The sequence below is a fragment of the Limulus polyphemus genome, unplaced genomic scaffold (assembly GCF_000517525.1).
Source record: "Limulus polyphemus unplaced genomic scaffold, Limulus_polyphemus-2.1.2 Scaffold1739, whole genome shotgun sequence".
In the NCBI taxonomy this organism is placed as follows: domain Eukaryota; kingdom Metazoa; phylum Arthropoda; class Merostomata; order Xiphosura; family Limulidae; genus Limulus; species Limulus polyphemus.
In genome coordinates, this window is record NW_013667349.1 from 43643 (window position 1) to 59194 (window position 15552).

Below are 15552 nucleotides of genomic sequence, written 5' to 3' on the forward strand. Positions count from 1 at the left end.
AATCAGTTCCGATAAGCTGATAACAGAACAAGTATTTCTACGGAGATGTATATTTATTTAGGTGGGAAAACAGTTTTTCTGTAGATTATTTTTATAATTCGTCCGATTTTTTATTATTTTTTTGTATCATTACAGAAACCTGTCTAAGACGGTCTCTGTGATTGGGCATAAAAACGAAAATATTAGCTAGTTATTGAAAGCATTATTAATTTTGATATATGACAAAGCTACGAAAACTGAAATATCTATTCTTCACTAATTAATTGCATGTTGGTTGTTGTTTTTTTTTCGAACCCAAAGAACAGTACTCTACACTCTTATTTTCTACGGCCGTTTAACGAACCAATACCTATTGAAACACGTGGTTAAGGTTCAGGGTACGTTCTTGATGACGTCATCAAGGCTGGGACCAGTCGTTCAAAGGAAAACAAAAAATTGAGAGTTTTCGTGGTGGTGGCGTACATTACTTGTCTCAGAAAGTGAGTTATTTGTAGTCTCCAGGCCTTCACGGTTTTAGAGAAAGTCCCATCTCCGCATACTATTAGCCTTGAAGAGATCAGCGCAGAGCAAGTAGGCTGCAGTACCGGCAAAGGTTAGATTCCGTTACATTGATTGTTCATCAATTTAATCTATCAAATGAAGGTTAAAACTTAGCCTAAATTTCTAGTTATGTAAATTAATAGACGTTGCTGTAGAAGGTGGTGAAGAGGGAAGAACAAAAAGCAAATTAAACCTCGAAGTAAAACAATAACAGAACAACTGACTACTCCCCGATAGAAGCTACAAATATGATAAATCATTATTAGATGGGTAAAATCTAAATGATGCCACCTAGCGGAAATATGTTTTAAAATGGTCGTTTCATAAATACTGAAAAATAGCCTCTATGCGATAACTAATGTAAACATAACTGATAAAACTAAGGCATTTTCTCAGTAAAACATTTAACTTACAAACGAATTCGTTTCACAGCAAAACATCCAGACCAGTGATTCTGAACGTTGGGCGCACGCCCGACAGAGGGGCAATTTGAAAATGGTACAATAAGAAAAAAAATTCATTTCGGTGTGAAATTTTAGTAAATTACTAAATTTTACATTATATTATTTTACCTTTTCAACACCAAATTTGTTTTTATATTAAGGAGACATCAAATTTTTTGAGGTGTCGAGGTGGGGCATGGAGCAAAAAAAAAGGTTAAGAACCACTGATCCAGACGTTCTTAATTATGAGATAGAGGAAACAAAAGGTTAAAGTTTCTTACAAGGCGAAAATGCTGCCTCGACAGAGTTTTAATGCTAGGATCGCGAATAATATATTTACTGTATTTAGACGTTTAGGTATTAATATTTTTTGTTCTTTATTTTTTGAAATTTTGCGATTGTAGACGTGAAGTGTTTATATCGATTGTTACCATAGTAATGTATCTTGTGTTTTATTTTCTGGAATTGAAATTGGTCCGATAATTAGAAATGCTTAAGGAAAGCCATTAATTTGATTAGATTTACATATATGATAATCGTAAACGATATGTTAAGTATAGTGGTTAAGACTAATTAATGCTAAGTCGAAGATTAGTAAGATGAGAACATTTTCGGTGTACATGCTATTAAACATTTGTTTCCTAAAATACCATATTCATTTCTTAATTACACTTTAGGGATTATTAAGTACCAGTGTAAGTAAGCGTTACGTTGTCATATCTGTTTTAAGAAATTTAATTACTTTTGAGGGGTTATTGAGTACCAGTGCAAGTAAGCGTTACGTTGTCATATTTATGTTAAGAAATTTAATTAAACTTTAGAGTTATTGAGTATCAGTGTAAGTAAGCGTTACGTTGTCATATCTATTTTAAGAAATTTAATTACTTTTGAGGGGTTATTGAGTACCAGTGCAAGTAAGCGTTACGTTGTCATATCTGTTTTAAGAAATTTAATCAAACTTTAGGGGTTATTGAGTTCCAGTGTAAGTAAGCGTTGCGTTGTCATATTTATTTTAAGAAATTTGATTAAACTTTAGGAGTTATTGAGTACCAGTGTAAGTAAGCATTACGTTGTCATATTTATGTTAAGAAATTTAATTAAACTTTAGAGTTATTGAGTATCAGTGTAAGTAAGCGTTACGTTGTCATATTTAAATAAGAAATTTAATTAAACTTTAGGAGTTATTGAGTACCAGTGTAAGTAAGCGTTACGTTGTCATATTTATTTCAAGAATAATAATAACATAATGGTAATAATCACGATGTTCACCAAAGTGTTCTTGAAGTTTGTATTTTGTAAATTTTCTTTTACTTCAAATAAAACGAAATCCAGTGATTTTTGTTTGTTTGTTGCTAAATGATAAGCACAAAGTTACACAATGGGCTCTGCCCATCGCGGGTATCGAAACCCGATTCTTAGCATTATAAGCCCTCAGACTGAATTCAGTAAAAAATATTTTTCTGAGTATCCATTTTTTTTTTGGTAATGATAGACATTGTTTAAGAATGAGTTAATTTATGCTTGCGCTATCTGTTTGAAAAAAAAAATGACATAAAAAAAAAGACATCAGTTGTTGTGGTCTGATCATATAAAAATCTGTACTACACGTACAAAAGAATTTGGCATAATAATCGTAAAAGATTCTTTTTCTGTGTGAAAAATGCTACTTCCTCTCTAGCCAATATTAAACGAACTGTAGGGAAAGAATTCCTAGAAGCAGCAGTTTTTATATAGAAATACTTGGAATGCAACTTCTAGGTTCGACTAGTGAATCCGAAATGTATGATACGATCTGTAAGTCGACAAGTTCCTCTTATCCTACTTCTACTGTTTTGGCCGAACTGGTGTTGTTTACCTCATTCTTCGTGTAGTTTTTATATAGAAATACTTGGAATGCAACTTCTAGGTTCGACTAGTGAATCCGAAATGTATGATACGATCTTCTTATCCAACTTCTACTGTTTTGGCCGAACTGGTGTTGTTTACCTCATTCTTCGTGTAGTTTTTATTTGTTAGTTCTTGAAAAACAAGGAAAGGAGGAGAGAGGGGGAGGATAGGGTAGGGCCGAGGCAATACCCTGTGTGAGGTTGAATATAGTGCCCTTAGGTTTTGTTGGGTCACAACCTTCGAAGCGGAACACTGTTTCCTGAGAAAGTTAAGAAATCTTTATGGAAATTTTCTTTCCAGAATTTTAGGGTTGTCTAACTCACGTTTTTTTTTTTTGTTTTAGGTTACATGCAAGTTGTCTAGATTTTTGTTTCTCTTTTCAGAGTACAAACACGGTTCTTACAAGATTTGTAGAAAAACAAGTGTTTTGCTGGATTCGGAATTCATGATTTTGTAATCAGTTGTTTGTGATAAAGTACATTTTTATTTCGGCGAATCCAATTTATTTTGCACCCAACAAATTCAGAAAGTCATAGTTAGTAGTAAACAGTATGACTTGTATTTATAACTAATCCTTGTTCTAGCTATCTTGCAAAATATCTTGATCATTACATCATCATTACAGAAATATGCAAAAAATTGCTTAAGCCATGAAATTTTAGCGCTGTTGGCTATACTTTAAAGTAATATTATCGCCATTTCGTACATTAATATTGTTTGTAATTAAGGGTATAGGGATAACAGATATACAGAGATATTCAATGTAAGCGTATTATTTACGTCACATACTTATCATTATCACGTGTGTGATTGTGATTGTGTACTATACACGTAGTAATCCAATTTTTTTATTGTCTCCTTTGAGTATGATATAAAATTGGGAGTGCCTTACCAACTGAGTGAAAGGGTTAACATCTAAACATTTCAAATAAAGAATTTTTAAATATTTTAATTAAATTACTATAATATCCCCTCTCATAAACACGACCCGTCTAGTTGAGCGCCAGTTTTTTTATGTGGTATATTTTTTGTATTTCCTCTCATCGAACTGAAACGGATATTTTACCAGTTTTTTATGAGGTAATATTTTATTTTTGCATTTCCTCTCATCGAATTGAAACGGATATTTCGCATGTCAGACGAGCGCTCTAAGAACTGAACTAAATGGTTGATTCAATAGTTATTTTCAGCTCTGTTCAGTTCTTTTAGCAACTTAAGCTGCATATATCACATGCACAGCTGATTCCCACAGTAACGATACTTTCGACTGTTTTTCAAAGCTGTTCAATTGAAGGGACATCCGGTGACTGTGCGATCAAGGAAAACTATTGATGTCACTGACATGTTCTTTAGATCGAGGTGGATTGTTGCATTATTGACTTGAAAGAGTCCTCATTCATCAGGAGGATTGTTGGGTGATTATGATCAAAAACAACAATCATTGTCTTAGCTAAAGCAATAAAACATTATACTGTGAGAACCCTTGCTACAGCATTATTCCAGTCCTAACAGCCTGCACTGTTAGAATAAGACAAGCAGGGTCAATTGCATCATGTGGCTTTCTCGACATTTTTACTCCACCTAGCGTAAGAGCCCCCCAGTGGCACAGCGGTATGTTTGCAGACTTATAACGTTAGAATCTGGGTTTCGATACCCTTGGTGGGCAGAGCAAAGATAGCCCATTGTGTAGCTTTTTGCTTAATTACAAACAACAAATAAACTAGCATAAGAAAAATGCTCCCTGACACCCATAGTCCATAGTCTACTATTTAAACAATTTTGAAACTTTGCTTTTCTTCAAAAACTGACAACATTTGTCAGTTTAGACACATTCTGATGTCGAATATTTTGTCCTCAGTCACACGTCAGGAGTTGTTGAAATGTTTTCCTAGTAGCTGGATGTTCTCTTTCAATTGCTACTGTTGATAGACTGTAATGATGAATTTGGTTGAACAGCCAGACGAAGAAAAAACTTTGAAAATGACGTTCCCGCTACACTGGAATGTATAACCACACGTCTTTGATAGTCGGAAAGATTCTTGCTCTTACCTATCACCTTTCAGACTAATTAATAACAAAATGACTATATTGCTGCTGCAGAACTTACATCAAATGAACATTTTATTTTACATGAGCAAATAAATAAATGCTGTAAACTTGAGCCATTTTATTTTACATGAGCAAATAAATAAATGCTGTAAACTTGAGCCTTTAGGTTTTAAAAAAAATGAAAGCCAGTTTATGGAACTTTCTGCGTCAATAATCAAAGTATTATTCAAAAGTAATGTTCATGAAATTAAATATTACTTGGGGGGGGGGGAGTTAAATCCAGATAAATGGAAATAATTTAGAAAAAAAAGCACTAAAATACGAGTAAGAAATAACTTTTTACTTGTTTTCCTATCAAACCTTAGCGAGTAAACGTAATTCGGAAATGCTATTTTTCTGCTTTTCACTCTTGCTTATTGGAGTCGTACATACATCTGATAAGGATAAGTTACACAGTAGGCCAACTGTGCTCTGCTGACCACGGGTATCGAAACTCGATTTTTAGCGTCGTAAGATCCCGTTCGGTTTGATAAATTTAATTACCATTAATTTTGATTATTTACCGTTGCAAGAAAGCGAGTTTTGGTTTATGGATGTTAAGTTTTAAGTGCTTGTTTACTTTGTATCCTTTAATTATGTTTTACAGAATGTCTTATTCGCTTATTAAGTTTCTGATACCTATTTATGCAAATTGTATAACAGGAGAAAATATCTAAGCTGAAAAGGGTATAACAGTGGAAAATATCTAAGCTGAAAAGGGTATAACAGTGGAAAATATCTAAGCTGAAAAGGGTATAAGACGAGAAAATATCTAAGCTGAAAATGGTATAAGACGAGAAAATATCTAAGCTGAAAAGGGTATAACAGTGGAAAATATCTAAGCTGAAAAGGTATAACAGTGGAAAATATCTAAGCTGAAAAGGGTATAACAGTGGAAAATATCTAAGCTGAAAATGGTATAAGACGAGAAAATATCTAAGCTGAAAAGGGTATAACAGTGGAAAATATCTAAGCTGAAAAGGGTATAAGACGAGAAAATGTCTAAGCTGAAAAGGGTATAAGACGAGAAAATGTCTAAGCTGAAAAGGGTATAAGACGAGAAAATATCTAAGCTGAAAAGGGTATAACAGTGGAAAATATCTAAGCTGAGTAACATCACAGCAATCTGGCGGTGAATGTTTGTTTTAACAGCACTGCATAACCCGATTCACTGGACTTGGGACACAAAAATCGGCATGTTTCCAAGAGACTACGTGCCGTAACTTTGTCGAATATCTTACGTTAACACGTGAACATGAAATTAACTTCAGATTGATTCCTGTATAAACAGAAAATGTTTCATTGCAATGAGAATGTGCCTTAAAACAAGAATATATATCTATATAACCATAACTTTATCTCAAGTATTAATTTAATACGCGAAAATATTAATTTGTTCTATGAAATTCTTGCATAAATAGAATGGTTCAGTACAATGAGAATGTGCCTTAAAACAAGAATATATATATATATATAACCAAGAAACTTCCCTATGTCTGTATCCTTCGGTTTCTGTCACTGCACTGATGGAAAATGAATAGAAAGATATAAATGAGCCTGATAATTGCATTTCACTGAATACAATTCCAATGACGTCATAGCCATATCCGAATGATACACTATCTGCCTCAGGTAATATCTGCACGCGAATCGTTTCATTTCTGCACTACTGTTACATATGTAATATTTTCTGGACAACCAAAAAATAAAACCAAGGTAACCAAACTTTAATCATTAGGAAACTCTTTTACCAGAAGAACAGCGTTTTAAGAACAAGTCGCTCGACTATGAAAGGTGCTTAAATCATTTGTATTTCGTGTATGTCATGTCAAACAAATGTGTATTGATGGCCGTGTGGCTAAGCATGACTAAATAAATGATAGCGTTGTGTTTTAATAATCTTAGGAACCATTCATTTAGTGCACAGGAACTAGGAAAGCCGCCCTCTTCTTGAAGACAGAGATAGATGTTTTTAGAATCACTGACAATGTTCTGAACATTCACTGAAAGATATTTTAAAATTGTAGCCTGAAGAGATTTAGTAAAAAAGAATAAAACCACAAAATGTTGTGGTTCAGTATAATTATGTCATGTTTTTGTTTAGCAAGGCCTAGTTATGGAGAAGAGTAATAATAAAGTCTTCTTGCCGAAAGTGGACAGGACAAGTTTCGAAATTTTTTAATAGGCAGCTTTCGAAACGTTGACTTTTTTTTTTTAATATCACTGAACCCGAACATTAAGTTTTTTTAAGTTATACATTTTTTTTAGTATCCAGAATCAATTGATGCAAATCTCTATCGGTTTAAAGTTGTTAGAAGAGCAATACGCTTTCATAAGGCTGGTTTTTGTAAATATGTTTTTTTTTTAAATCTTTGAGTTTTAGATATGAAGTCAAAACAACATTCTGCCCAGCGACACTACTGATGCTAGTTAGCTTCAGGTTGAATGGATGACTTTGTGAAAGCGTATATATATATATTTTGAAATTATTGGACGGAGTTTGACCAAACTTGGCAAATGTGTAAGAGTTATAAGCACATTGCACACTACGAAAAATAAAAAAAATACCCGCCCTACTAATGAGACAAATTTGGTTTGTTTGGAATTTCGCTTAAAGCTACACGAGGACTATCTGTTATATAGCCGTCCCTTATTTTGAAGTGATAGACTAGAGGGAAGGCAGATATTCAACACCACCCACCGCCACATCTTAGGCTATTCTTTACTAACGAATAGTGAGATTGACTGTCACATTATAACGCCCCCACGCTTGAAAGGACGAACATTTTCGGGGAGAGGATTGGAATCCACGACCCTCAGGTTGCGAGTTGAGTGTTATCTTGGGCTATTCTTTACTAACGAATAGTGAGATTGATTGTCACATTATAACGCCCCACGCTTGAAAGGACGAACATTTTCGGGGAGAGGATTGGAATCCACGACTCTCAGTTTGCGAGTTGAGTGTTCTAGCCACCAGGGAGAGAACGTGCGTGGAACAATCGTTTGGTGTTCAGCAGAAAAATTGTCATTTATATTTATAAAAAGTAAAAATGTCAACTACTGTATTACTATAAATCATATAATAATTAGACCAGCTTTTAAACGTAAGAAGACTTTTAGTTCAACCCAAAACCTACCCCTTTTGAATATTACTTTATACACAGATTATATTTTTAAAATATCTCAGATGTAGGCTTATTAATCAGACTCACATGTTTTTAATTGATTTTTTATTTACGGTTAATATTATTTGGGAATAAATTATTCTTATAGTTAAGAAATCATATTGTGTCAGTGCTTTTTTTTCTATACAAAAATCACTGCATAAGTAGTCAAATCTTTCCAAGAATAACTTTTATCCACAACTAAATGTCGAATTCCTGTCAGTTGTATGAATTCAGGTTTGAGTAAAAGTATTTAAACTGAATAGTGCTATTCATTCTAACAGACGCTAATAGTCAGTGCTTTTTAACAGCCCAGATTTAACAATTAAGACATCATATTGTGTCAGTGCTTTTCACAGCTCAGATTTAACAATTAAGACATCATATTGTGTCAGTGCTTTTCACAGCTCAGATCTAACAATTAAGACATCATACTGTGTCAGTACTTTCTCACAGGTCAGATTTAACAATTAGGACATCATATTGTGTCAGTGTGTTTTTACAGCTCATATCTAACAATTAAGACATCGTATTGAGTCAGTGCTTTTTCACAGGTCATATCTAACAATTAAGACATCATATTGTGTCAAAGGTTTTTCACAGCTCAAATCTAGTAACTTAGACATCATATTGTGTCAATGTTTTTCACAGCTCAGATCTAAGAATTAAGACATCATATTGTGTCAATGTTTTTCAAAGCTCAGATCTAATAATTAAGACATCATATTGCGTCATTGTTTTTCACAGCTCAGATCTAATAATTAAGACATCATAGTTATAAGAATACGCTCCATGATTTGGGGCAGTGGATGCTCTATAACAGTAACGGTAAAATCCCATTATGTGGTCAGACAAGAGTTGGCGGTGGGTGCAGTTGACTAACTACCTTCTTATTAGTCTACCATTTAAAAATCAGTCTGTTATCTTGTATAGCTTTGTGTAAAAATTCTAAGCAAACTATAAATGTTTTATACAGTAAGAGGAATTATGAGCTAAGTAAAATTTAGACGGTATTTAAAAAGCACATTAAAGACTGATTTGGTAGCAGTAAGTTAAAAACACATTAAAGGCTGATTTGGTAACAATGAGTTAAAAACACATTAAAGGCTGATTTGGTAACAATGAGTTAAAAACACATTAAAGGCTGATTTGGCAACAATAAGTTAAAAAACACATTAAAGACTGATTTGGTAACAATAAGTTAAAAACACATTAAAGACTGATTTGGCAACAATAAGTTAAAAACACATTAAAGGCTGATTTGGCAACAATAAGTTAAAAACACATTAAAGACTGATTTGTAACAATAAGTTAAAAACACGTTCAAGACTGATTTGGCAACAATAAGTTAAAAACACATTAAAGGCTGATTTGGCAACAATAAGTTAAAAACACATTAAAGACTGATTTGGTAACAATAAGTTAAAAACACGTTCAAGACTGATTTGGTAACAATAAGTTAAAAACACATTAAAGGCTGATTTGGTAACAATAAGTTAAAAAACACATTAATAACTGATTTGGTAACAATAAGTTAAAAACACGTTAAAGGCTGATTTGGTAACAATAAGTTAAAAACACGTTAAAGGCTGATTTGGTAACAATAAGTTAAAAACACGTTAAACGCTGATTTGGTAACAATAAGTTAAAAGTTTGTCAACCAAGTGCAGTTTTTTTTTTACTAGAGAACTTTCACATATGAAGGTATTTTGTTCACACAGTTCGATCACATTTTAATGTCATCAATGTTTTTTTTATCAGATAGAGAGGATGGTGTCAGGCTCGAGATTCTTTCTTCCTAGGACGACTACCAGCTCATTGCTTCTTTTGGTAAGTAAAACAAATTTAAGCCTAGATGGAAAGACCTCTTAATGAAAGCGAGCGCAAATGAATCCGTTTCAACTACAATTATAGCTCTCTTTCCTAATCAGTTTGCATATCTGTAATAATTTTTATAAAACTTATTTAAGTCATTATCTGCCCGTATATAAAAGGCGTTCTTTTTAATGTTACCTTAACGAAATTTCCTGGTTCGTGTCCAATGTTCCCTCTAATTTTTTCAATCCATGTGCGGAATGAATTTTTTCATGTGCATCAGTATCAAGGCAATGTGTGGATGTGCGCTATTAGTTTTTTTTAGAAGGGGGGGGGGTATTTTTAGACCGCTATTCCTTTTAGATCATTAGGCCATATTGCAATGCTACCAGTTGGTTATTTGGGCTTTAGGCCTATCGACTGCCAGGGTCATTAAGACGTCAACATTTTGAGACTCCTCACCATTACTGAGGATGTGTGCGGCTGGAATAATGAAGTGCGCGGGACTTGATTGGTTGTTGTGCGGGCGCGCAGCCGTACATCTCAGAGGGAACTACATGCACAATATGTTACTTTAAGTTACATGATTATTGATTTTGGCAAGTAAAATTCCACTAAATACAAACTTTAATTCTTTATTTTGCCGATAGATATTCACTTTGGCCTTTAATGTTATTATGGATTCTTTTGACTCATAAACTTAATGGGGAAAAAAAATTGATTTTTTTAATGACATAATTGCATGTTGTAACAATATTAATTATTCAAAAGTTTTAATCTAAAGTCATGGCTCCCGGGAATGGACTATTTTAAAACTAAGTTCGATTCCAAATAAGTCTAATTTCTGTCTCACTTTAGCTTCGTAAATTAAACCTTAAAACCACATGTTAGTAAATAAGGCGTTCCTCTAGTGTTATTGGTGCGTTATAAGAATGACAGTCAATCTCTTATCGTGGATGGTGGGCGATGGGGTGATGCCGACTGGCTGCCTTTACCCTGAACAGTATTTTGAAATTAGGGGCAGCTTTGCCACAAATACAAATGGAATATAATACATGAAAAATACTATGTTGACAAAAACACCTATCGGCCATACTTGTAACAATTAATTACAAATAATAATCAATAAATATCTTTCAAATATTTTCTTGAAAAAAACCACTTACGAAATAGCAATGAAATCTATTGCGAAGTTAAAAATAAATGAAAATATAATAGGGATAATTGTTTAGGGAAAGATACCAAGTGTTATTTCTATGTGATGTAAAAGATACTGGAGTAAATTCAAAGTTAAAGGGTACATTATCATGAAAGTTACATTTTTTTACAATGGTAAACTTTGATTAACTTGATTCTATTACCTATGACCTATGAAAAGTATTACATTATGGGATTGAAACATGTTGTGAATTTGTTTGTAGTTATGCACAAAGCTACACGATGGGCTATCTTTGTTCTGCCCACCACGGGTATCGAAACCCGGTTCCTAGCGTTGTAAGTCCGCAGACATACCGCTGTGCCACTGGTGGGGGGGCTGTTGTGAGTTTATTATGTCGTCTCTGATTAACAGTGTGATTTGTTTTAAAAATCTTACCGTTGGTAAGTTTGTAATGAACCTGTAAAATGGAGTTTGTTTGTTTGTTTGTTTTTGAATTTCGCGCAAAGCTACACGAGGGCTATCTGCGCAAGCCGTCCCTAATTTAGCAGTGAAAGACTAGAGGGAAGGCAGCTAGTCATCACCACCCACCGCCAACTCTTGGGCTACTCTTTTACCAACGAATAGTGGGATTGACCGTGACATTATAACGGCTGAAAGGGCGAGCATGTTTGGTGTGACGGGGATGCAAACTCTGATGCCGGGCCTGTAAAATGGCAGTTTTCTCTATCGTCACCTAGTTGTAATTTAGCGGGTTATTTAGGGCCAGTTTTCTCTATCGTTACCTTCTTTGTAGTTTTTGATTACAAAAGTTTCTTCAGTTTTTAGATGCTGTCATTACTGGCGTCTCTCTATTAGCAAGCCTCGTTATTTCGTTTCTCTATTTTGTTGAATATTGCACAAAGCCACTCGAGAGCTATCTGAGCTTGCTGTCTTGTACCTAATTTGAAAGTTATAGACTAGAAGGATTTGTTTGTTTTATGAATTTCGTGCAAAGCTACACGAGGGCTATCTGCGTTAGCCGTCCCTAATTTAGCAGTGTAAGACTAGAGGGAAGGCAGCTAGTCATCACCACCCATCGCCAACTCTTGGGCTACTCTTTTACCAACGAATAGTGGGATTGACGTCACATTATAACGCCCCCACGGCTGAAAGGGCGAGCATGTTTGGTGTGACGGGGATTCGAACCCGCGACCCGCAGATTGCGAGTCGAGTGCCCCCTAACCACCTGGCCATGCCGGGCCCACTAGAAGGAAGTTAGCTGGTCAACACCATCCACTGCCAACTCTTGAACTACTCTAATCGAATGGCGGAATTTGTCCTTTGCTCTTAATTAAAATGCACTCACGGCCTCAAAGTACTGAAAGCGATTTTTTTTTTGTCGATAACAAGGTGCAAGTCATGTAACCTCAGATCCAAAATCCGGCACGCTAACAACTAGGCTGCATTAACAAATCCACTATAAACAATTGTGTTACTTGTGTTACTAGCTTAGGACTTTCTACAACTGCAAGTTATCCTCCAATAAGTTAACAAAGGCGATTTGACTACGTAGTATTTAATTTTTAAAAACGTGAAAGTGCAAGCATTTTTTGTTAGTTAGCTAGACAATGGGCTATCTGTGCTCTGCCCACCACGTGTATCGAAACCCGATTTTTATTGTTATAAGTCGTCATCGTAGAGTAAAACAGTTTTAGTACTACATTTATAAATAAATATTTTAATCGAAAATCATAAGCTTAGTATAACCTTACTTCTCTAAAACTTGAAGCTATTAAATCATTCACACCACCTGAAGCTACTAAATCATTCACATCACCCGAAGCTATTAAATCATTCACACAATCTGAAGCTATTAAATCATGCATGCCAACCGAAGCTACTAAATCATTCACAACATCTGGATCTCTTAAATGATTCACACCATCTGAAGCTATTAAATCGCTCACAACATCTGGAGCTATTAAATCGTTTACAACATCTGGAGCTATTAAATCGTTCAAGTTATTTGAGCTATTAAATCATTCACAGTATTTGAAGTTATTAAATCATTCACAGTATTTGAAGTTATTAAATCATTCACAACATCTGGAGCTATTAAATCATTCACACCACCTGAAGCTATTAAATCGTTTACAACATCTGAAACTATTAAATCGTTTACAACATCTGAAGCTATTAAATTGTTCACAACATCTGGAGCTATTAAATCATTCACAACATCTGAAGCCATTAAATCGTTCACAACATCTGAAGCTATTAAATCGTTTACAACATCTGAAGCTATTAAATCGTTCACAACATCTGGAGCTATTAAATCGTTCACAACATCTGGAGCTATTAAATCGTTTACAACATCTGGAGCTATTAAATCGTTCAAGTTAGTTGAATCTATTAAATCGTTCACACCTACGAATCTCACCCTCATTACGTCATCCTCAGCTCCACTGTTAAGTATTTTCCATGATGTTTCAAAAGTTGGAACACCGTTTTCTGTCACCATATTTTCCTATACAGCTACAATGGTTTTGTTCTTCTCACCAAATACTGTTCTTTCCTCCTTCAGTACTTCTTATGCTCACGATAAAATTTTCGTGAGCTGTGATATCCCCCACCCACCGGTCGGAAGAGCTGTAACAAGTTTTATATCATTTATAGTGTGTACTTAACCTCTTGATGTCTGAACTTCGACTGAGATGCTCCAAATAATCGAAACGAAAAGCTGAGTCTCCCAATTTTCGGCTTTGTTTTGTAACTTCACTGACTTTTTTCTTTCCTCTTGTTTGTTGTCTGAAGTGTTCCTTTGACACGTGACACATATCGTTTCAAACTCGCGTGAGTTTGTTTCTTTTTCTCTGTCAGTAACAGCCGAAGAATCAATTTTTGTTTCCATTCTTCAGCTAGTTGCTGTTTCACAAGTTGTAAATAAATCGAAATCATATTATTTCGTTCACAAAGAACTGCAAGTATTGTAACAGTAGATTTTGCGTTACTCGGAAATGTTTGAAGAATTTACATTTTTATATAAATAACTTTGAGAATTTAAGTCTGTTGCTTCTAAGTCATAATTTTTATGACACTTTGATAAAAAAAGATTGATTATATTTATAATTTTAAATATGAACATATGATTGAATCAATATACAATATGTTGCCCCCCAGTGGTATGTCTGCGGACTTACACTGCTAGAATCCGGGTTTCGATACCCGTGGTGGGCAGAGCATAGATAGACCTTTGTGTAGCTTTGTGCTTAATAATAAAACAACAACAAAATGTTGGAAAAGTGTCAATAATTGGAAGTTTTCATATTGCAATATACCAAGAAGCAGACTGATTTCCCTTCAAAACATTGAAAACACATTTACAAGCTCATATTACATGATGTTCTAGCAGTATGAGTAAATGTAGTTGAGTGAAATAAAAAAACTTAAAATAAAACAAATATATATACAAAACTGTGAATTATCAAATTTTCGCCATATATTTGCATTTGGTGCCCTCTGACCTCATTTTCAAGTTCGAAGTCACATTTGAGCCCGACATCTATTCAGCATTTATTCTGCATAGTTTAAAGTATATGTCTACCATGGAAGCCAGCTTCTCAGAGAAAATGCCACGAAAACTTTTTCTAAGCATGTTTTCGGGGTTTGTCAGAATGGCAATAGATGATATATATATATATATTTCACATTAGACTTTTATTAAATGCATAAATGCTTTAATATTGGTCCACATTAAAAACTCAACTGCCATGTTTCGTATCGATTGCAGGCAAATATTCTAGTTTATTTTTAAAAAGACAGATGGCAGCATTACACATCATAGCGATATTGTCTTTAAATAGAAATATATCAACGTATATAAATACATTTCCCTGTAAACTTCTGTAAATTACATAAATTCATATGAATACACGTTCAGTTTGGCTGCGGAGTGTGTACTTCTTTTTATAAAAATATTTTTTTTAACTATTGTTTTTTCATGTCAGACGTAGTTACCTTTAATCTTTATTTTCAATCCGAAAATAATGTGCGGTATTACAAACTTAAACCATCACAAGACAGTAACAGCTACGAATTTGTGTTTCGGAGTTGATAAAGGGCACTCCAGATTTTATCCTCTCCTTGCCCATATCACGATACTTCAACTCCCCCTTTCCACCTTTATTGCTAATTTTGATCTTTTACCCCGGCCCTCCCAGTGGCACAGCGGACCCTACATTACCCGCTAAATTACAACTAGGTGACGGACGATAAAGAAAACTGGCTCTACATTACCCGCTAAATTACAACTAGGTGACGATAGAGAAAACTGGCCCTACAAAACCCGCTAAATTACAACTAGGTGACGATAGAGAAAACTGGCCCTACATAACCCGCTAAATTACAGCTAGGTGACGATAGAGAAAACTGACCCTACATTACCCGCTAAATTACAACTAGGTGACGGACGATAGAG

General features: G+C 34.4%; 1 protein-coding gene across 1 annotated transcript in view; it reads left to right on the forward strand.

Moving 5' to 3' along the window:
* Positions 1-531: 531 nt before the first annotated feature.
* The window catches only part of LOC111087107 (low-density lipoprotein receptor-related protein 2-like), a 33736-nt gene continuing 18715 nt past the window's right edge, over positions 532-15552 (forward strand). Inside the window, exons 1-2 of the mRNA XM_022392571.1 lie at positions 532-592; positions 9884-9952. Of these exons, the coding sequence (XP_022248279.1) occupies positions 9893-9952 (60 nt within the window). The 5' untranslated portion in view covers positions 532-592; positions 9884-9892. The remainder of the gene's footprint in view (positions 593-9883; positions 9953-15552) is intronic.